Source organism: Oryctolagus cuniculus, chromosome 1 (genome assembly GCF_964237555.1).
Source record: "Oryctolagus cuniculus chromosome 1, mOryCun1.1, whole genome shotgun sequence".
NCBI lineage: Eukaryota > Metazoa > Chordata > Mammalia > Lagomorpha > Leporidae > Oryctolagus > Oryctolagus cuniculus.
In genome coordinates, this window is record NC_091432.1 from 237,604,752 (window position 1) to 237,626,387 (window position 21,636).

The 21,636-nt window shown below is 63.8% G+C and overlaps 2 protein-coding genes across 7 annotated transcripts in view; both read right to left on the bottom strand.

Moving 5' to 3' along the window:
* Positions 1-6,918: 6,918 nt before the first annotated feature.
* On the bottom strand, positions 6,919-15,473 carry NSMF (NMDA receptor synaptonuclear signaling and neuronal migration factor). The gene is made up of 15 exons (XM_051838880.2): positions 15,268-15,473; positions 15,001-15,062; positions 13,922-14,422; positions 13,183-13,258; positions 12,111-12,179; positions 11,395-11,447; positions 11,043-11,132; positions 10,744-10,868; positions 10,527-10,610; positions 10,401-10,434; positions 10,254-10,324; positions 8,864-8,943; positions 8,639-8,741; positions 8,109-8,184; positions 6,919-8,000 (listed from the first exon to the last, which is right to left on the bottom strand). The coding sequence occupies exons 1-15, from the start codon at positions 15,336-15,338 to the stop codon at positions 7,903-7,905; spliced, it is 1,593 nt and encodes a 530-aa protein (XP_051694840.1). The 5' UTR covers positions 15,339-15,473; the 3' UTR covers positions 6,919-7,902.
* Positions 15,474-15,478: 5 nt separating this feature from the next.
* Positions 15,479-21,636, bottom strand: part of PNPLA7 (patatin like phospholipase domain containing 7) — an 84,205-nt gene continuing 78,047 nt past the window's right edge. For 2 of the 6 annotated variants that reach the window (XM_017339067.3, XM_051838877.2), the window contains 10 exons: positions 20,564-20,720; positions 19,088-19,204; positions 18,931-19,000; positions 18,526-18,642; positions 17,806-17,954; positions 17,380-17,532; positions 17,192-17,302; positions 17,024-17,108; positions 16,308-16,408; positions 15,874-16,204 (listed from right to left, as the gene is read on the bottom strand). In XM_017339067.3, the coding sequence (XP_017194556.3) occupies positions 16,103-16,204; positions 16,308-16,408; positions 17,024-17,108; positions 17,192-17,302; positions 17,380-17,532; positions 17,806-17,954; positions 18,526-18,642; positions 18,931-19,000; positions 19,088-19,204; positions 20,564-20,720 (1,162 nt within the window). In that variant the 3' untranslated portion in view covers positions 15,874-16,102. Of the gene's footprint in view, positions 16,205-16,307; positions 16,409-17,023; positions 17,109-17,191; positions 17,303-17,379; positions 17,533-17,805; positions 17,955-18,525; positions 18,643-18,930; positions 19,001-19,087; positions 19,205-20,563; positions 20,721-21,636 lie in introns of all 6 variants that reach the window. The other 4 variants (XM_051838879.2, XR_007916455.2, XM_051838876.2 and 1 more) reach the window with 4 other exon arrangements.

The window sequence follows — 21,636 nt, forward strand, 5'->3', positions numbered from 1 at the left end:
TTTTTTTTTTTTTAATTGATTCATATGCATTTCCTGGAGGGCACTGGACTGGGGTTGAGCTCCTGCTCCTCAGAGGGCCGGGTGCAGCCCCGCTCCGCTCCGGACCCTGGCTCCCCGCTCCGCTCCGACCCTGGCCCCCCGCTCCGCTCCGACCCTGGCCCCCCGCTCCGCTCCGACCCTGGCCCCCCGCTCCGCTCCGACCCTGGCTTCCTGCTCTGCTCCGACCCTGGCTTCCTGCTCGTGCGCACCTGGGGAGCAGCACTGAGGACAGGGTTCCCAGAGCCCAGCCCAGGCCCCCAGCCCCTGGAGGAGAGAAGCGGGACGCCCTGGTGGGACACCATGATGGGACGCTATGGTGGGACTCTGGTGGGATGCTGTGGTGGGACGCCGTGGTGGGATGCCTTGGTGGGACGCTGTGGTGGGACGCCTTGGTGGGATACCGTGGTGGGACGCCGTGGTGGGACGCCTTGGTGGGATGCTGTGGTGGGACGCCTTGGTGGGACGCTGTGGTGGGACGCCGTGGTGGGATGTGGTGAGATGCCATGGTAGGACATCTTGGTGGGACGCCGTGGTGGGATGCTGTGGTGGGACTCTGTGGTGGGACGCCGTGGTGGGATGTGGTGAGATGCCATGGTGGGACGCCGTGGTGGGATGTGGTGAGATGCCATGGTGAGAAGCCATGGTGGGACATCTTGGTGGGACGCTGTGGTGGGACGCCTTGGTGGGGCACCGCCTACCTCCCATCCTGAGCTGGGCTGCTAGTGCTGCTGTCTCGCATTTCGCAGAGCAGAGCCTCACTGCCGAGGGGCTGAGCTCCCGGCTGCTGGCGCCCAGGGGCCGCGACTCTGCCGGGGGGGGGGCGGGGGGGGGGCTTTGTGTGGGTCATTCAGAGGGCCGCCCCTTCTGAGTTCATCTCTGTGTGAGGTGAAGTTTAGGCTAAGTTTAATTTTCCTTGCAAGTGGATTTCCAGTCGCACACAGGGCATCTTTGAGAAGTTCATGGAAAATGTGTATTGTGAACCAAGTAGGCATAGACATCAGAATTTTGTTTTGCACCAGATTGAGCTTATGTGTTCTTTTATAAAAAGTTCTTAGGGGGTCAGTGCTGTGGCGTAGTGGTAAAGCTGCTGCCTGCAGCGCCGCCATCCCATATGAGCACTGGTTCCAGTCCCGGCTGCTCCTCTTCTGATCCAGCTCTCTGCTATGCACTGGGAAAGTAGCAGAAGACGGCCCAAGTCCTTGGGCCCCTGCACCCACGTGGGAGACCTGGATGGAGCTCCTGGCTCCTGGCTTCAGATCGGCACAGCTCTGGCTGTTGTGGCCATTTGGGGAGTGACCCAGTGCATGGAAGACCTCTCTCTTTCTCCTCTCTCACTCTTTCTCTTTAACTCTGCATTTCAAATAAAATAAGAAAATCTTTAAAAATTTATTTATTTGAAGGCAGAGTGATGGGTTGAGGGGGGAGAAGTCTTCCATCCACTGGTTCACTCTCCAAATGCCCACAACAACCAGGGCTGGCCAAGCCGTCTCCAAATGCCCACAACAACCAGGGCTGGCCAAGCCGAAGCCAGGAGCCTTGAGCGTCTTCTGGGTCTCCCACGCGGGTGCAGGGACCCAAGGGCTTGGGTCATCTTCCACTGCTTCTCCCAAGCCACAGCAGGGAGCTGGACGGGAAGTGGAGCAGCCGGGACCTGAATCAGCACCCACATCGATGCTGGTGTCGCAGGCAGCGGCCTCACCCGTTACGCCGCAGCGCCAGCTCCCTGCGAAGCCTTCTGGATGAGTAATTCCAGTCCCGTTTTCTCGCCTGTTGTGAAAGCTGTTGGAGTCACTTCTCTGGACCCTGATGGCACGGAGTCAGGTGTCCTTGGAGGGCCCTCCTGCAGAGGTGTGAGGGTGAGGCTGGCGCATGGAGTTCTGTTCTCGTGTGCAACAGCCCGTGGCAGCCGTGAGCCTCCGCGGCCCACTCACAGGGCCCCCCACACTCCCGGGCGCCCTAATCACCATCGTGAGTGTCCTTGGAGCCCCGTGCTCAACGCCCACGCACTTATGCTCCTTTGGAGTCTGGTATTTGGGGTGACGTTGACGTTCCTTCGTGTTATCAACATAGCCACTCCTGCTTTCCTCTAGTAAATGCGTGGTGTAAATGTTTCCATCTTTCCACTTATAATCTGTCTGTCATTCTATGGGAAGTGATTTTCTTGTAAATATATGTAGTTGGGAAGACAGGGCATGAGAGAGACAGAATCCTCCTCATGCTGGTTCATTCCCCAGTGGCCACAGCAGCTGGGTGTAAGGCAGGCTGAGGCCAGCAGCCAGGCGCTCCACTCGCGTCTCCCACACGGGCGCAGGGACCCAGGCATTGGGCCATCTTCTGCTGCCTTCCCAGGCGCGTTAGAAGCTGGACGGGAAGCAGGACAGACAGCATTGAGCTGGCATCTTGGTTCAACCAAAACACCACCCATCATGCGCCCCCTGTTCGCCCTGGTACTTCCCGCAGTCTCAGCTTCTGTGTGGAGGCCTTTCACGCCTAATGTCATTACTGACACCTTTGAACTCAGGCCCAGGATTTTATTCTTTGGGTTTTACTCATTTGTTTATTTATTTTTGCTCCCCTTCCCCGTTTCCTTTTGAAAACTTGTGTGTTTCTGAGTGTCCGTGCTGGTTTGTCAGTTGTGGGCCCCATCACATTTCTTCTTAGGGTGTTTCCAGTGCTGGCTCCAGGGCCCTTGTCCACGGTTACCAGCAACGCATGGCTTTACCTGGAGTGGGGAGCCTCGGCGCCTGTAGGTCACGGTGTGCTCAGAGCCCTCACAGCGTCTGTGGCATCCGCGGTTTCTTGCTGGCGTCTCCTTTCCTCCTGCAGAGCCTCCCGCAGCAGCTGTGCCAGCACGGGTCTGAGCTCGCCGAGCCGGCGTGCCCTCCACCTCGTCCTGGGGGGCGTTTGCCGGGCGCTGACCTGGAGGCTGCTCTGTGCCGCGGCACCCTCTGGCACAGGGCTTTTTGGGAGATCCAGCTGCACCCCGTGTGGAAGACCTACCCCCAGAACCACAAAATGGGGCTATTTTAATTTTTTTAGAAATATTTTAAAAAAATTTTTAGAAATATATTTTCATTTCATTTGAAAATCAGAGAGACACACACACACATCTTCCAGGCTGAAGCTGGGAGCCAGGAACCCAGTCTGGGTCTCCCACATCGGCGGCAGGAGCCGAGTATCTGAGGCCCCACTGTTGCCCCCAGGGTGTGCCTCAGCAGCAAGATGGAAACAGAGGCACGCACGCTGGGACCCCGATGTCCCCAGTGGCATTTTACCCGCTGCACCCAAGTCCTGTCTTGTGTTTTGAAATGGTTTAAGAGATCGTCAGGGGCCGACACCGGGGCTCAGCAGGTTGAGCTGCTGCCTGTGACGCCAGTGTCCCATATCAGAGCGCTGGTTTGAGCCCCAGCTGGTCTACTTCCCATCCAGCTCCCCTTGCCACGTGCACATGGGAAGGCAGTGGCAGATGGCCCCTGTGCCCGGATGGAGATCCTGGCTCCTGGTTTTGGCCTTGGCCCAGCCCCGGCTATTATGGTCATTAAGGGAGTGAACGAGATGATGGAAGCTCGCTCTCTGTTGCTCTACTTTTCAAATCAATCTTTTAGAAAAAGTCATTAAGGTAAAACGAGGTAGTTGGGGTGACCCCTCACCAAGTGTGACCTGTGTCCTGATGAGAGGACACGTGAGGGCAGCCCTGCCCGCCGGATCGCAGGCTCCCGGGGAAGGGCGTCCGCTCTGGCTGCTTTCTCCGGTCCTGCGTCTGGGCGAGGCTGTCACTGCTTGAGTCTATGGGTTCGTATCTTTTACAAGACTTGAGAGGTTTGTTTTTTGAGACAATAATAATTCAAAGAGTGACAGAGAGGGAGAGGCACACACAAAGACCAACCTTCCATCTGCTGGTCCACTCCCCAAGGCCTGCAGTAGCCAGGGCTGGCCAGGCCAAACCCAGGGGCCAAGAGCTCCGCCCGGCTCTTCCCCCTGGGTGGATCACCACCTGCTGCCTCCCAGGGGTGTGGCAGGGAGCTGGACAGGACGGGGACTGAGACCTGAACCAGGGACTCTGACGTGGGGCACGCGTGTCTCACGGCAGCACGTGCTCATCCACTCCCAGTCCTAAATTCCCGCGTGGTCCTGCCGCTCTAACACCTGCGCCCGTGGTCCCCTCGGCACTTCCGTAGCTGCAGCTTCAAGGCCCTACCAAGCCGCCCAGCAGCTGCGCCTTCTCCGGGCATCCGCCAAGGGCCAATCCCCATGGCTCGGCGGGTGCCGGGGGATTCTGGCTGCAGTTCTTTGTCTTGCTTCTGCCCTATGGGGTGTTGGTGTTCCTGTTGCAGCCTCAGCGGGCTGTGAGGCCAAGGCCAGTTTCCTTCCTGTACCTTCTGGACAGCGACTGGTCTGGCCATGTGTGTGCGCTGGAGGTGGGCAAGATGGGGCCAGGTCGCCACGAAGGCACCCTTCTTTGGGCATGAGTTTGGGAGAGGACACGCTCTGCTGGGCAAGTGGCCACGGGCTCCTAACACCTTTATGGGGGATTTCCAACTCACTGGACTCCCCTACTCAGCGCTGAGGTCCAGAAGAAGCAAGGGTGGCAGAAGACACAGAGCCATGGAAGACGGCAGGGGGAGAAGGGCTGGCGCCTGGGCAGGCAGGGAGCCCTTGGGGGACATCACACCACCTGCATCTCCCCTGCCGCATAGCAAGGCCGACAGTGACAGGGACAGCAGGGAGTGGAGGCTGCCACAGTGCCGCCCATCTGTAGCTCATCCACGTGCTGAGTTCCGCAGACAGTTTTTGCTTTATTTCACAGAACAGGAACCACAGGGTGGCCTTGACCCTGCCCCACCCCGATAGATGTCCCCCCACCTCTGTTGTCCTCCCAGGGGCGGCTTGCTCTGCCAGGCCCAACTCCAGCCAGGGAGCTGCTGGGGTAGCCGTCTGGGGTCGAGTGGGTAAGCCTGGACGTGCAGGCCAGCGTGTCCACGAGGAGCCTATGACTGGCTCGGAGGAGAGCAGTGGGGAGGCCCAACTCCAGCCAGGGAGCTGCTGGGGTAGCCGTCTGGGGTCGAGTGGGTAAGCCTGGACGTGCAGGCCAGCGTGTCCACGAGGAGCCTGTGACTGGCTCGGAGGAGAGCAGTGGGGAGGCCCAACTCCAGCCAGGGAGCTGCTGGGGTAGCCGTCTGGGGTCGAGTGGGTAAGCCTGGACGTGCAGGCCAGGGTGTCCACGAGGAGCCTGTGACTGGCTCGGAGGAGAGCAGTGGGGAGGCGGCCAGCGGGGGCAGCCTCTGCCCTTGCTGCCGGGAGGCCTGGGTGATGGCAGAGGTGTGTGGACAGGGCCGTCTGTCAACGTGCAGTGTGACTTCACCACTCCACTGGCAGACAGCACCCGCCGGGCAGGCCAGAGACGCTTCCTCCCCAGGGCGGCTCAGCACCAGCCCTGGCCACACCCTTACAAGTGGGCAGTGCACAGATGGTGGACACCCTCCCAGAAGGTGCCACAGGGAGGCAGCTGGCTGCACGGGCATGTGAGCTTCTCAGTCTTGTTTATTTTAACAACTTCTACCAGACTGCTTCCTGGGGCCGCACAGGTCGCACTCACAGCACAGGGTGTGAGCAGCCTTGGAAACTCGTGCCAAAGCAACACCAAGGCGGCCACACTCACGGCTGCTCCCCCTTGACGCCCAAAGGGGCCCCGCGGCCGCCTGGCTTCCTGCTCTCCGAGTGTCGCTGCGCTCTTCGCTCATTTCCCTACTGTCGCTTTCTCATCAATAAACACCACCTCCACACGCGAGGACGGGAGGACTCCAATCCTCCGCCCCACACAAGCAGCGCCGATTCCTTCCTGCTGCTCATGGCCGCTGTGTTCATTTAGTCGAGGCAAGGACGTGGGTGTGGCCGCAGGGTGGCCCCCAGCCATCCTCCCTGGCCTGCCTTGGAGCCTGGCCGTCTGCTGCCCCGCGTCTGCCCTGGGCTTGTTCAGGGCGTCTTTGGGTTTTGGTTGTGGGCGTGGAACAGGACCCTGGAAGCACACAGGAGCCCTCCCTCCAGTCCTCGCCTGCTCCAGTCAGCTCCAGGACTGTGGGGCGGGGTCCCGCTGGGGGAGACTGAGGGGGGACAGGTAAAGGGTGTGTAGCTGCCCCGGGGCTGTGAGCTCAGGACTGTAGGTGACACGAAAGTGCTTTCTAAGTGACACAGTGTGGGGCCTGTGGGGGCCCTGAGGGCGGCCCTGCACTCCAGGGGTGGCAACTTCTCTCACGGAAGCAGACACCACAATCATGACTCCGCGAAGTCGCTTTCAAGGGGCACGCGTCCCAAGTCCAGGCACGCAGGCGACGTCTGGAGTTTAACTGGCACCTGGACTTCTCCCTCTCCCTGGGGCCACGAGGAACGCCCCGGAAGCAGCTGGAGGCAGCCACAGGGTGTGCATCCCCACGAAGCTCCTTCCTTGTTTTCTTCAGCCCTGGCCTCAAGCCTGCCGGGCCCTGCCCATACTGGGCACTGGTGGCCGCCCTCAGCCCCTGATGGCGGAAGATGGGCCCAGCCGGCACCTGCTGCTCCAGCCCTGCCATGGGATAGGAACCACCGGCAGCCAGGCCTGGCTGTGCTCAGCAGCAGCTTGGACACAGGACAGCTAAGGCTGCGGGCAGGACCAGCTGTCCCCGGGGTCGCTCCCTGGCTTTGAGCTGTGGCTGCACGGATGACCACAAATACAGGGTAGCCTGGGGGGGTGGGGGCAGAGGTGGTGAGCAGGGGCTCTCTGCTTCCTCCAGACCCCCTTTTCCAGGGCCACCCAGGACCACGCCCCACCCCCCACTGTCATGCAGCGGAGACCTGACCAGTGTGTCCCCAGAGGGCATGGAGCGGAAAGACCCAGGCAGTGGCCGCAGCGCAGGGTCAGGTTTAATGGTCACTCTAAGGGGATCGTACACTGTCCATAGCCCGGCCCCCTCCCCTGCCCTTCCCTGGGCTGGGACCCCAGGCTCTGTGAAAGGGGGGCCTGCCCCCAAGCCCCAGTTATATACACGAGCCCTGCCCAGCCAGGGGTTCCCACAGTCCACCAGCAACGGGGCTCACGGTGTGCACCCTCCAGGCCAGCCCCGGCCGACCCCCCACCCCACCCCCGGCCTGTGCTGGGACCCGGCCTCCAGACGAGGCTGCCAAAGCTGAACTCAACAGCAGCAACGCGACAGCTGGGTGGGCTCAAAAAGATGGGGAGGGGCTGTCCCCAGAGCCTTTGCAAAGGGCAAAGCCGAGCCTGGCCCTCCTGCTGCCCAGGCCGCCCCTGCTGGGCCGGCTGAGGTCAGAGTGAGCAGGGGGCGGCAGAAGAGTAAAGCGGACGATCAGACCTGGCACTGACGGTGGCGCCGGCACCACACACGGCTGCCCTGGTGCTGGTGATCAGAGAGGGCAGGGCTGAGGGCAGGGCACGGGAGCTGAACAGCAGTGGCCGCTGGGCCAGGCTGTCTACGTGGGAACTAGTAGCTCGGTGCTCGACTAGTTGACGAGTAACGCTGCGTCCCTTGGACTGTTTCGGGGTAGGAAATTGCACTTATTCTATGAACCCCAGGGAGGGGACTCCCAGTGCTGCAGCCTCCAGGCGAGGCAGGGCAGGGCAGGGCGGGGCCTGGCGGCCCAGTGTCACTGGCCACAGGGCAAGATCCCCCTTGGCCCCCGGGGCTGTGGCCTCTGCGCCTGTCCGTGCAGTGAGGACCAGACCCCACGAGAACCTGAGCAGTGTCTGAGGGTCCCTGAAGCGGCTCTGGGGAGCAGCAGAGCCACGGGGTCCTGGGTATGCGGGCCGGCCCAGCCCCAGGTTCCCCGGTCCAGAGAAGTGGCCTGGCGGTGACCGGCGGTGGCCCGTGCCCCTCACAGGACGCCGTCGAAGTCCAGCAGCTTTGAGTGCTGGCGGCCCTTCCACAGGCGGTACAGCCGGAAGTCAAAGTAGGTCTCGATCATGGCCTTGCCTGGGCAGGAGAGGGCGGGGCCTGGAGCTCAGGCCAGGGCACCCCCGACCCCACCCCTCGGGGATGCCCCATCGCGCCCAAGTTGGGCCCCAGGATGGGCTCACTCACCTTGGGCCGACAGCTCCAGGGGGGACTCAAAAATGACTCTGTAGGGGGTCATGAGGGTCCTGAGGTTCTGGAACAGCTGCAAGAAGGGGCAGGGGTGGGGAGGTGGGAGGCCTGACTTGGACAGCACAGGGTTCCCCGGGGCTGAAGGGGCAGGGGTGGGGAGGTTGGAGGCCTGGCTTGGCTCAGCACAGGGTTCCCCGGGGCTGAAGGGGCAGGGGTAGGGAGGTGGGAGGCCTGGCTTGGACAGCACAGGGTTCCCCGGGGCTGAAGGGGCAGGGGTGGGGAGGTGGGAGGCCTGGCTTGGACAGCACAGGGTTCCCCGGGGCTGAAGGGGCAGGGGTGGGGAGGTGGGAGGCCTGGCTTGGCTCAGCACAGGGTTCCCCGGGGCTGAAGGGGCAGGGGTGGGGAGGTGGGAGGCCTGGCTTGGACAGCACAGGGTTCCCCGGGGCTGAAGGGGCAGGGGTGGGGAGGTGGGAGGCCTGGCTTGGACAGCACAGGGTTCCCCGGGGCTGAAGGGGCAGGGGCCTCACCTTTTCTCCGTTGGGGTTTCCCAGGATGTAGCAGCCCATGACGTGGATGACGTTGGGCTCGGGGTTCACCTTGCTCATCAAGCGGCTCAGCCGCTTCCAGAAGCTGGTGGGAGGGGGCGCGACAGGGGCTTCAGCCAGGACCCCGGGTGAACCAGAGATCTCTGTGGCAGGAGGGGGCCCAGGCTCTGCCTCCAGCCGCCCAGCCCAGGCCCCGGCCCCTCTCACTGGATCATGTCCTCTTCCTTCTCCACTTTGGCAAAGGTGGCCACCTTGTTCTTGAGCAAATAGAGGTGTCCGGGACCTCCCTGAAAGAGGCCAAGGTCAGGGCTTCAGGGTGCGGCTGCACAGGCTCACAGCGGTCACACCCGGTACTCACAGCCACACCCTGCACTCACAGCCACACACCTGCAGTCACACCCACACCCTGCACTCACAGCCACACACCTGTAGTCACACCCCGCACTCACATACTCACACCCTGAACTCACACCCACACACCTGCACACCCTGCACTCACAGCCATACCCTGCAGTTACAGCCACACCTGCAGTCATACCCTGCACTCACATACTCACACCCTGCACTCACACCCGGTGCTCACAGCCACACCCTGCAGTCACACCATGCAGTCACAGCCACACCCTGCAGTCACACCCTGCACTCACAGCCACACACCTGCACTCACACACTGGCACTTACACTCAGCCACATACCTACATTCAGTCACACCCTGCACACACACCTGCACTCACACTCGCACACCTATGCCCACACCACACCCTGCACTCACATACTCACACCCTGCACTCACAGCCACACACCTACACTCACATCCACACACTTACACTCACACACCTGCACTTACACCCAGCCACACACCTAAACTCAGTCACACCCCGCACTCACACCTGCACACACACCTGCAGTCACACCCTGCACTCACATACTCACAGCCTGCACTCACACACCTGCACTTACATTCACAGCCACACACCTACACTCAGTCACACCCTGTACTCACACACACCTGCAGTCACACCGTGCACTCACACTCACACCCTGCACTCAAAGCCACACACCTGCAGTCACACCCTGCACTCACAGCCACACACCTAGACTCTGTCACACCCTGCATTCACACTCACACGCTGTACTCACACACTGGCACTTACACTCAGCCACACACCTACACTCAGTCACACCCCACACTCACACACACCTGCAGTCACACCGTGCACTCACACTCACACCCTGCACTCAAAGCCACACACCTGCAGTCACACCCTGCACTCACACACACCTGCAGTCACACCCTGCACTCACACTCACACCCTGCACTCACAGCCACACACCTAGACTCTGTCACACCCTGCACTCATACTCACACGCTGTACTCACACACCGGCACTTACACTCAGCCACACACCTACACTCAGTCACACCCTGCACTCACAGCCACACACCTATACTCAGTCACACCCTGCACTCACACCTGCACACACACAGCCACACACCTGTACTTACATCACACTTGTGCTCACACACACTGACACGCAGTCACACACCCTTGACACACACCCCCAGCCCCCCCAGGGTGGGATGGGGAGGAGCCCACCTGGCAGAAGATGAGCATTTTCCAGATCTTGGCCCCCTTGTGGTAGGTGTTCAGCTTCTTCTCTATCTCCTCTGCAGGCAGAGTGGTGTGAGCTCGGCCCCTCCTCCCAGCCCAGCGCCCGGAGTTGGGGGTCAGCGGGACACGTACCCAGGATGTCCTCGAACGTTGCGTGCTCGTGGTCCTGGGGACAGACATAGCCACAGGGCCATGTCAGGGCGCTCTGGGCACCGCAGGCAGCCAGGGCCTCTGTGGGGAGGAGGCGGGGGCACTCACGTAGAGGATGGGGATGATGGAGGGGTCGTCCCTGCGGATGATGGTGGGGATGTACTCGGCTTTGGGCACCTTGGAGGAGATGAGCTGGCAAAGACAGAGGGCAGCTCAGGGCCCAGCCCGCACCGCGCCCGGAGCCACCTGCGGACCTGGTCTTGGGGCTCTCAGAAGGGGAGCCCCTCCACCAGGGCACCTCCCGCAAGCGCTGCGCCGGCCTTACCATGACCTTGGGGGGCACAAACCCCTCCGTGTTGCAGGCCGCAGCCTCCAGCCCCTTCTCTGTCTCCCAGTCCAGGTCCTCAAAGGCCTCCTCCAGCGTGCAGTGCGAACTCTGCAGGTCACTGCCTGAGGGGCCGGGGTGGGGGGTGGGGCTCAGCATGCCACGGCCCCCAGGATGCCCTGCCCAGCACTGCTGGGCAGGTGAACGGGCTTGGGAGCAAAGACACAGACGCCCAGCGGCCCTGGGGGGACTCAGGGGCCTGGGCGGGAGCTGGGGGGGGGAGGCGCTGGGACACCTACTGTCTCGGGAGTCGTGGGAAGTGTCGGCTTTCATTGGGGTGGGGTCGCTCCAGGACCGGCTGAAGCTCCGCTCCCGACGCTCAGCGAACGCTGCAGGGCGGGCGCAAAATCCCTGTTAGCAAGCAGGGGCGGGGCCTTGCGGGGGCGTGGCCGGGGAGCCCACAGGCCGAGCGGGAAGACTGGGCTGGCTGCGGGGCGGTCGGGTGCCGCGGTGGGGCCGGGTTGCAGGCCGACCAGGTAGGGGCGGAACTTGAGAGGCGCCCGCAGACCCACCGTCCAGGGCTGCCAGCAGCGCGCGAAGCCCCCTGCGGCCAAGCGCAGCGCCGCCCAGCACCCCCTGCCCGGCACTTACTCTGGGCCTTCACCCGCCGGCTGCCGACCATGCGCAGGTGTTTGCGGAAGTTCCTGGGGGAGGAAGCATGGCGGCTGATGAGGGCCATGACTGGTGGGCCCAGGACATGGCCGGTGCTCAGCTCACACCCTCCCAGCACCCCTGCACGCTCTCCCCCACCGCCCGGGGCAAATGCAAGCCCTGCCCCTCCACCACTCCTGAGACCCCTCCAGGGCGTCCCCCGAGGCTGTCCACGAGCAGCCCAGCTGCTCCCACGCTTGGTGACCCCTCCGCAGCTGCCACCTGCCCAGCGCTGGGGCCCTTGTCCCCTCTGCACACCCCCAGGTTGGCGTGGAGCCTGCGGGAGCTCCTTCCCTACTGTGCCCCCGGCCACGGAGGAGGCAGGTCCTTTCTTCCCCCAAACTGTGTGCCCGCGGAGGCCCAAGGCCCAGGACAACAAATCCCCCTCCCCCGCACATCTCAGGCTGCTGGGGCGGGGGTGCGTAGGCTCTGTGCTTCAGGCCGAAACCAGTGGGCCAGCCGGCACAGTTCCACTGTCAGTGCACCCTCCAAGGTGGGGCCCGCCACCTGGCTCTCCTGCTTGCCAAGTCACCAGAGCAGGGCCAGGCCAGTGGTTGCCTCACCCTTCCCCCCTCAGGGCTGTGGCAGGGCAGGCCCAGGCCAGGCCAGCACAGACCAGAGAGGGACCCTGGTGGCAAGTGGCTGGCAGGCCCTACCTCTGGATTACAGACGCGGAATCATGCTCTCGTTTCCGGCGCTTCCTCTCCGCGTAGCCCCTGAACACCCTGGGAAACCGCCGCAAGTCAGCACTGCCCTTGGCCGGAGGCAGGAGGGACACAGACGTGGGGACAGAGGCACAAGCAGAGGGCCCAGTGGGTGTCCGGCCTGCCTGGCTCTGTCCGAGGCCCGGCTCCCGCGCGCCCATTTTGTGGCCTGGTGCCTGCCGGGAGCCGGGCCCACAGGCACAGCACTGACCAGACCTATTTGGGGATGGGAGGACCCCCCCAGGCATGGCCGCTGTGCCCTTAGGGGCAGTCTCGTGGATACTTACGAGATGCTGAAGACGGAGGCGGGAAGGGAAGGGGAGAGCGTGAGAGAGAAGAAACAATGAGCCTCAGCCCCGTGCCTCCCCTGAGCCCCCAGCCCACAGGGCCCCCGCTGCTCAGTGACTCGGAGGGTCCCTCACGGCACCCCAGCCACCAACTGAGTGTGCCATGTGCCAGTCCCAAAAGGGCAGTGGAAGCTGAGGCCACTGGGCCCATGTGCCCGGTGCTTTGCCCTGGCCAGGCTTGGCTGGGGGTGGGGGGAAGAGGGAGGAGCATTCTGGGACAGGAGCCTGAGCCTGGGGGTAGGAGAGAGCTGCGGAGCTTCTAGGGCATGGGGGCCCCTGCAGCAAAGGTCCGTCCCTGGAAGGAGCCCTGTGACAGAAAACCCCGATGTAGGTCAAAGGTAAAGACCCCTAAATTGTGACCACCTGTGGCACACGGGAACCAGGAGGAGGCTGCCCTTCGGCGGGTGTGAGAGGCAGACACAGGGCCAGGAGGTGGGGCAGGGGCAGGAGAACCTCCCCCGCTCCACCCCACTGATGGCTCCACCCACTGCAGCCAGGGTCAGGTCCCCAGAGCAGGGACACCGGCAGAGGGGAGGAGCCTCAGCCTGCCCTGCCCGGCAGACCTGGCACCGTGTGGGTGCCCGGGGCTGCTCAGAGGCCAGGAAAGGCTCGTCAGCATTTCCTGCGTGCCAGGAAGAGGTGGCCTGGCCCTTATCCTGAGTGGGTGCACGACTCACGCTTGCATAGTTGTGGTTGCTGTCTGGAAGCTGAAGAGGTTCTCCTTGGGGAACCAGGTGCGGATGGGGCCGTCATCTACAAGGGACAGGAGGAAAGCCGCTGGGGTGGGCGGGGGCTCAGGTCACACCCTCAGGCCTTGGGGCTGCTGTCTGAGCCCTCCAGCTGGCTGGCATGAAGGGCGCGCCACAGAAAGCAAGTCTCTCCAGGGGCGCCTGGAGCCCCAAGGCTCGGATGTCAGCCTGGCCAGACCCTCCCCCTCCTGGCCCCCTCCAGGATAAACTGGAGGTCTGCACTGAGGGTGGAGCCCACCTTGCTGAGGGCTGTTGCTTTTTCTGGGCCCCCACATCCTTTCCTTGAGGCCCAGAGCAGCCGGCAGGCAGAGCGGGCATGGGGAGGGGACCAGGGCACTTCCCAAGGCAGCCTCGCCTTCTGATGGGCCAGGACTGCTGGCATCCCCAAGACCCTCCTAGCCCCTCTTGGGGAGCACCCTGATTGACCTGGTATTGGCAAGGCCAAAGCCAACCATGGGGCCTGACAGAGGTGTGTGTGGAGGAGCTGCCGGAGGCCATGGTTCAGGGAGGGAGGGGGAGGCAGAACCCCATGGGCCCATCCTGCTGCTGCACACTGGGATCTGGGCACCCCTTCAGCTGTTCCAAGCCTCGGTGGCTGCTGCTGTCACAGCCGATCACCGGGATGCTAGCTGGTCCCGCCCACGCCTGCCCGAAACAGGCCTCTCACCAGACGCTCCATCGACGCTATACATCCTCTCCAGCTTCTTGTGGTGGCCAGACGCCTCGGGCACAGGCGGCTGGTCCAGGCCAAAGGCCTGAGGAGAGGGACTGGGGGCCAGCTGGGCGCAGCCGGGACATTCCTTGGAGCCCTGGCGACTGCCCGCCCAGCTCTGGCAGGGCCTGCTCACGTCCTCGTGGCTGCTGCCGGGGCTGGCACGCAGGGGCTGGCTGTGGTGGTGAGAGTGCCGCTCCCGCTGCCTGTGCCCCTTCACCACAGACAGCTCGATGGCCTCGGCCTCCGGGCTGGGCAGCAGGGCGGGCTCCCCGGAGATGGTGTACACACGGGGCTGGGGGCCCTCGCCAGCCTGCTTCCCGCTGACCCCCTCTTCTGAGACGCTGCTCTCGTAGCGGCCGTTGGAGACAAGGGAGAGGCGGCGCTTGTTCTGGGGGGCTGGCTGCATTTCAGGAGACCCGTCGTGGCCAGAGTAGGCATCGGCCAGCAGGTGGTCTGGGGGAGAGGCACAGGTGAGCCTGCAGCCTGCTGGCCCGGCCTCCCAGTCTAAGCACACTGCGGGCAGGGAACATCCCACAGGCACCTGGCCTGCCTGGGGGCTCAGGCTGCCCAAGCCCAAGGCCTTGACGCCTTCTGAGAAGTGTTGGCCCGCCCCTCATCCCTCCTGTCTGTGCTGGGAGCAGGGCGTCCGCCACACGACCTCTGCGTGTCTGATGGGGGTGGGAACAAGCAGGCCACCCCCCAGGCTGCAACAGCACCGCGAGCCTGGTGCCGACTCCTCCCCTCCCCCCAGCCAGCTGGCCCTCGGAGACAGTGGTGCCAGCCCTGGGGGTGCCAGGAGGCCTGTTGCCATGCCAACGGCCCAGGCTGGGTGGGTGCCATGGTGATGAGTGATCCAGCTCCTCGGGGGCTCTGGGCCAGGGAGGGCAGGGGATGAGGAAGCAGCCCAGCAGGGCATCGGGGCCCACGCACAGCAGCACAGCCTGGCCTGCGCCTGGCCTGGGGCAGGGGGCAGCGTCCGCGGGTTGGGGGGGCCTCGGACTCCACCCTGGCACTGCCTCCCGCGCCCCTACCTGAGCCATTCCGGTTCTCAGGGTGACTTTGGGACAGGTACTCTCCGAACGCTCGGGCTGCTCTGTGGGGTGGACAGGGCCGGCCACAGTCAGGGCAGCAGCCCCGCCTCCGGCACCTGCCAGACCCCAACCCAGGGCCGCAAGGAGCTGCACGAACCCTGGCGGCGCCGAAGCCCTCAGTCCCCTCCCGCTCAGCCACCCCCCCCCCGCCCCGTCTGCTGTGGGATGGGGTCGCCAGCACGGGGAGGCCCCGGCCGCCGCACTCACCGCACTTTGGCCGCCACCGAGGACATGGCCTCGCTCCTCAACGCCCTCCTCCTGGAGGCGGCGGCGCCCATGGCCGAGGCGGCGGCGCATCCCCGGCTCAGAGCGCGCCCCGCGCCCGCCGCCTCCGCCGGGGCAGCCTCGCCGCGCCGGGGGTCGTGCCTCTGCTCGCGCTCGCGGCCAGGGTCGGGCCCGGGCCCTGCATGGCAGCGCCGGGCACTCGGTGTCCCGCAGCAGCAGCACCGGCAGCCGCGGAGACAGCGGCCCGGTCGGGGGCGGTGGCTCCGCCTCCGTGACGTCACGGGAGGGCGTGGTCCTGGGCGGGGCCGCAGAGCTGAGAAACTGAGGCCTGAGGTCAGGTGACTGCAAGGCCCCGGGGCCCAGGGCCTCCCAGGGTGGGGTCCCGCTCTTATAGCACAGGGTCCCCTGCTCCCAGAGGAGTACTTAGGTCAGCACCCGACCAGATCCAGGGTGAGCGAGGCCTGGGCATCTGAGGGGCTCATCCGGGCGTGGGGGGGGTCCCCAGCTTCATCCAGACCCTGGGCACCACCCTGCCAGCCTTGGAAGAGGGGAGACGACCGGGCCGCGGGCAGTGACCTTGCACAGGGATGACGTGTCGTAGTCTCATCTACCTTTATTGATGCCAGTTCAGCCCGCGGGGGCCTGGCACAGCCCCAGGGTGCTGTGGATGGGCAGGGGGTGCCAGAGTGAGAAGAAGCCGAGGAGCCTCGGCCCCGCCCCGGGGGGCCCCAGGAGAGCTGGACTCCCTGGCCGGCCTTCAGGGAGGGGAGGCCTCAGCAGCTGCCAGGGCCTCGGTCTCCCTGGGGAGACGCAGGATTCAGGTGCCAGGGCAGGCCATCAGCCAGGGGCCTGATGAGTCCTGGGCAGGTTGTGGGGAACCCAGACCTGGGTGTCGATGCCTAGGTGAGAGCTCATCTTCCTGCAAACAGAGCAGGTGGTCGGGGTGCAGCGCAGCTGGGCGGCTGCACCCCGAGGGCCTGCGGGGAGCAATGCCTTGGGTGGGGCGGGGCCCAGAAGCTCACCGAGTCAGAGCCCCACTCGCGGGTGCTCTGGAAGTCCGCATATGCATCCTGGGGTACGTCGGGCAGCTCCTCCTCGTACTCAGTCTGGTAGTCTGATTCGTCTGCAGCAGAGAGGGGGACAGCGGCTGTGAAACCCAGAGGCAGGGAGGAGCCACAGACCTCAGCCCTTGATCTCCCTGCACTGCCACCAAAGCCACCTGTCCTGGGACTACTGGACAGAGCACTTGCCGGTGCACCAGCAAGGCAGGCCCAGCAGCTGGGACCCGCTTGTCCACTGTGGGCCTTACCAAGCCGGACACCTGCTGGGTCTTCCACAGACACGGGGTGCACAAGACCCCCCACCCACCCCACACAGCATCCCAGTCGCCTGGCCCATGCAGGCAGGGCAGGGCCTGGGGCAGCCACAGGGCCCCACTCTGCTTCATGGGGAGGCTGTGGGCCGCCAGCTGGTGCAGGACCCTTGTTGGGGACAGAGCTGGCCATTCCTCCCTGTCAGCTCCTGCTGGCTCAGGTTGGGGGGTGGTTTTCCCCCCAGCTCTAAGGTGTGGTGAACGCAGGCCAGAGGCAAAATGCGGTGAGCACTGGTCAAGCTTCCTAGCCGGTGAAGCCCAAGTACAGGTGCCTGAGAGCAGATGGGGCCCCGCTCGTCCCCACGTGGCGTCAGCTGACGCCATCACCCTCAGCAGGGCAGGCCCTCGCCCTGGCGTCCAACTCACCGTCCACAGCGGCCGCCTTGGCAGGCTCGATGCGGGACACGATCGCGGCGAGGTCAGTGAAAGAGGCGTTGGGGCAGGCGAGGGTCTGCGTTGAGGCCAGCAGGTGGTGATTCCACGTGCCCCCTCTGAGAGCGCCTCTGGGGGCAGGCGGGGGACACGGGCACTCACCGAGCAGGCCTGTCTCCTGCTGGCTCCCTGCCGGTCCTGCAGCATCCGGTCCAGCACGCCACCGCGAGCCCAGATGTCAAACACCATCCGGCCGTGCTGGTACCCCACTTCCTGCAAACACCCAGGGCAGTTGGGAGGTGCGGGGAGCCCCCACGGAGATGCCCGTCCCGGCAGCCAGGGGCACTCACGCAGATCTCGTTGAACTTGCCGAAGTCCAGGGTGCCGTAGCCGTCGATGGGGGGCCGCAAGTACTCGCAGTAGTCACTGCTCTTCACTGTCTCCAGCTGCCGGACGCAGCACACGTAGGCCAGGCGGGTCTGGATCTCTGCCATGTTCAGCACCTGCCGGCACAGCGCCGAGTCTCCCGCCTCTGCCCCTGTTGTCCCAGGTGCTAGCCCGGGGTGCACAATGGCTCTGAAGGCCTCCCCCCATCCTGGTGTGCCCTGGTGAGCTGTGAGCCCCTCTGCCTGTTCGCACTGTCCTCCCTTTCCCCAGACTGGGCCTCAGAGCCTGCACAGGGATGACCCCAGACCTGCTGGACTCAGGACAGAGGGCAAGGGGGCTGCAGCAAGAGGCCACAGGGGAGTGACCCCATCCGCAGGCGACGTGCCCACCTTGACCTTCGTGGCCAAAGGGTTCCAGCGTTTCCACAGCAGCCACCACCCCGACAGGGCGTCGCCATAGTTGGTGAGGTCCATCTCGTCCCGGCTGCCCACGTCGATGGCAATCACCACTTTTGCCCCCATGGATCTCGCCACATCCGCTGGGTATGAGAGGTGGCTGTGGTCATCACCCAGGATGGACACACAGAGCCGGGGGGTGGGGCCAGGGCACTGCCTGCCTCCCTGGTATTCAAGGCCTGGAACAGGGGCCCTGGATCTCCTCTCCACCCTCATGTGCCCAGCTCTGCGGGCAGACGTGTACATGGAACTGTATGCTGGCCTCCGATCACATGTGCAACAGGTGACAGGTGTGGCGTTGCCGGCAGCAAACCTGTCGCCTGCAGGCATTAAGGTCTGGCTGTGAGCACAGATGGGGCCTAATTGCTGCCGGGTTCTCTACTTGGCCTTTGTTCTGGACACTGCGGGGCTGACAGGCAGAGCCATATGCTGGGAGCACAGAGCACCTGTGGCCTGGCGTGTGCGTGCGTGTGTTCTCTGGGCTGTACGAGGCTCTGCTCTGACGCCAGCATGATATTTTCCCTTGGCACACACCAAGAAAAGCGTGTATCACTCCAGCCTTCCCAGGGTGGAGGCGGCTGTGGCAGGCAGCCACGGGGCGGAGCGGCTGAGGCATCTGGGCCGTGCTGGGGTGGACTCGTCGCCACCGCGTACCTGGAAGGTTGTTGATGTAGCCCCCGTCCATTAACAGGTGTCCGTCTTTGGGGTCGCAGAGTGGGGGCATGTAGCCCGACAGGGACATGCTAGCACGCACATAACGCCATAGAGAGCCTGGAGGGGAGAGTGGGCGAGTGGGAGGAGGGGCAGGCAGGGCACCATTGCTGTCCCCTGCATCAGATCTGGTCAGTCCCTGAGTGGACAGGTCCCACCTCCTCTAAGAGCACCAGGCTGGCACCCCTGCTGTGCCCTCCTCCTCCTCCTCCTGCCCCGAATGCCCCTCCCAGCCGTGGGGTCTCAGCTCCAGGCCCTGTCCCTCCCCCTGTCCTCCGAGTATAGATCTGCCTGTGCCCACTGCCTCCCAGCAGCCACCAGGCCCAGGGTGTGGAGGGTGGGGCTTACCATCCGTGTGCACCCGCATGGCAGAAGCCGTGATGTCAGTGGTGACGGCGAAGTAGGGGAGCCACAGGTCCTGTGGGGAGGACAGGCTCAGCCTCTTCTCCCACTGTGGGGGTCCGAGGGCAGCCCTGTTGTGGGGGGTCCCTGCTGTGGAACGCACCTCAATCTGCCGATCCTTGAAGATGCTGCAGATGCTGCTGTTGAAGCCGGCACCCGAGAACATGGACGTGATGGGGTAGGTCAGGTCCAGCACCGTCTTCACTATCGACGTCCTGTCCTACAGGCACAAGAGGCCGCTGCTGACTCACAGCTCAACCGCAGGACCCGCAGCTGGGCCCGAGCACAAGGTGGCAGAGGGTGGTGGAGCCCCCGGGGCCTGGAGGCTGGGACATGGCCCACCCCTTGGGGCCCTTGAGGGACCCTGTGGGCCTCTCCAACTCAGCCCTTATAGCTAGCTGGGGCTTCCTTGTTTGCCTGCTCACTGACGGGAGCCCAGGTGGGATGCTGAGTGGTGAGGAGAGGTCAGAGCCCCAAGGCTGGCCCTGGTGACCAGTGAGGCCCAGTGTGATGACACGCCATCAGGGCCCTGGGGGCTGCGGGGATCTTGCCCAAGCCCGGCTCTCCCTCAGTGGCTCCTTCTGGGTGGGACCTAGGCCTGTCTTCCTCATGAGGATGGAGGCCAAGCAGACCCTGTGGTGGGCGGGCCTCATGCATCAGTGGCCTCACTCCCAGCATGCCTGGCCTCAAGGCCGGCCTCTGACTCTCGGAGCAGGGAAGGGGAGGAAGGGCCTTCTGCTGTTGCACGCCAAGCCTGCAGCGGACGGGGTGGGGAGGAGCCAGGACAGGCCCATGTGCTCAGACCAAAGAGTCCCTCAGTTGATGGGTGCTGCTGGACAGTGGGGCCCAGGACAGCTTGGACCACTACACTTCCCTGGTATGGGGACACCCCCGATGCCGGGAGGCCCTGAGTTCAAGCACCCCCACAGCTGCCCCAGCACCAGCCTGGACGGAAGGGGAAGAGAGGGGGCTGCCCCAGCCTGGGGCTGAGTTCTCCTGAAGCTGCCCTCTGCCCCAGTGGACACAGCCTGGGACACAGCTCTGGGCAGTGGTGCCCGCTCTTGGGCAGCCACCTTGAGGGGTAACCAGGTGACCATTTCTGGAGCAGCAGCAGTGCCCTCAGGAAGTCTGCTCTTTCTGAAGGACACAGATACTTGCAACACTCCTACCACCACCAGGGCCCGCACCGTCCCACCCACTGCATTTCACACTGTGCCCCAGGAGCGTGGGGCAGACTGACAGCAGAGCAGCCCCCCCCCACTCCCAGCAGCCTTTGCCCCAGCACCACCCACACCGCCATGCCTCAGCTTCCTGAGGCAAACCCCAGGAGAGGTTCTGGCCCTGGCCTCCCCTCACTCCTTGCTGCTCCTGACGGGTCTGGGGGCCTTGCCCTGGGGCCCTGCATGATGGCTGCGTCTGCCTCCAGGGCTGCGAGCTGCACACAACCCTCCAGTGTCATCATTCAGACCCCAGGCACAGAACCACGCCTCCCACTACAACCCAGCCCCTGCTCCCCTTCCTGAGGCCCCCAGAGCCAGAGGCCAAGGGTCCCGATGCCGTCCCAGCCCCCACAGCGTACCTCAGCCCACTGCTTGGCCCGGATCCGCATCTGGCTGTAGCTGCGCTCCTCGGAGTACAGGGCGCCCATGAAGGCCCCAATGGATGTCCCTCCAACCATGTCCACGGGGATGCCGCACTCTGCCAGGGCCCTGACAATGCCCACCTGGGCACAGCCTCTGCACCAGCCAGGAACACGTGAGGAGTGAATGTTATCACCGGGACCAGCCCCCGGCTGTGCCCCACAGAGACCCCAGGGCAACCCAGTGCCCAAGCCCTGCACAGATAATGAGGCCAGGAAGCACTCAGGGAGTTTGTACACAACTTAAATATTTTTCCTGGAGGGGCTGAGATGGCACAAGGGTGTCCCCAGAGGCCAGCATCTGGCCTTTTCTACCTGCAAAATCTGCTGACCCCAACAGTGTCCAGAAGGTTGGGAAACTGAACAGGGCCTTGCTGGACACAGGTAGGGTAGGGGACATTGGAGCTGAGGGCTCTGTGGAGGGATGGCTCTCGGCAGAGGCCTGAGGGCAACTTCCAGGAGGCAGGCGGAGCCTTGCCCTCAGAGACCAGGTCTGCCTGCACCTTTGCAACCCGCCGGAGTCACCGTCCAGGACCTCGAATTACTGCTGCTGTTTTCTCACACAATGACTACTACATCGTGATACAGGAAGCCAGAAAACAGACAATGGAAATGGACCAGAGCAAACCCAGATAACAAATATCAGGGCTCAGCTTTAAAATCTCCATGCTTAGGGGCAGGTAAAGCTGACACCCGCAGTGCTGGCATCCCATGTGGGTGCCGGTTCAAGTCCTGGCTGCTCTACTTTCGATCCAGCTCTCTGCTATGGCCTTGGAAAACAGTAGAAGATGCCCAAGTCCTTGGGCCCCTACACCCACGTGGGAGACCCAGAAGAAGCTCCTGACTCCTGGCTTTGGATTGGTGCAGCTCCAGCCGTTGTAGTCATCTGGGGGAGTGAACCAGCAGGTGGAAGACCTTTCTCTTTCTCTCTCTCTTTATCTCTTTCTCTTTGCCTCTTCTTTTTCTGTGTAACTCTGAGTTTCAAGTAAATAATAAAATAAATCTTAAAAGAA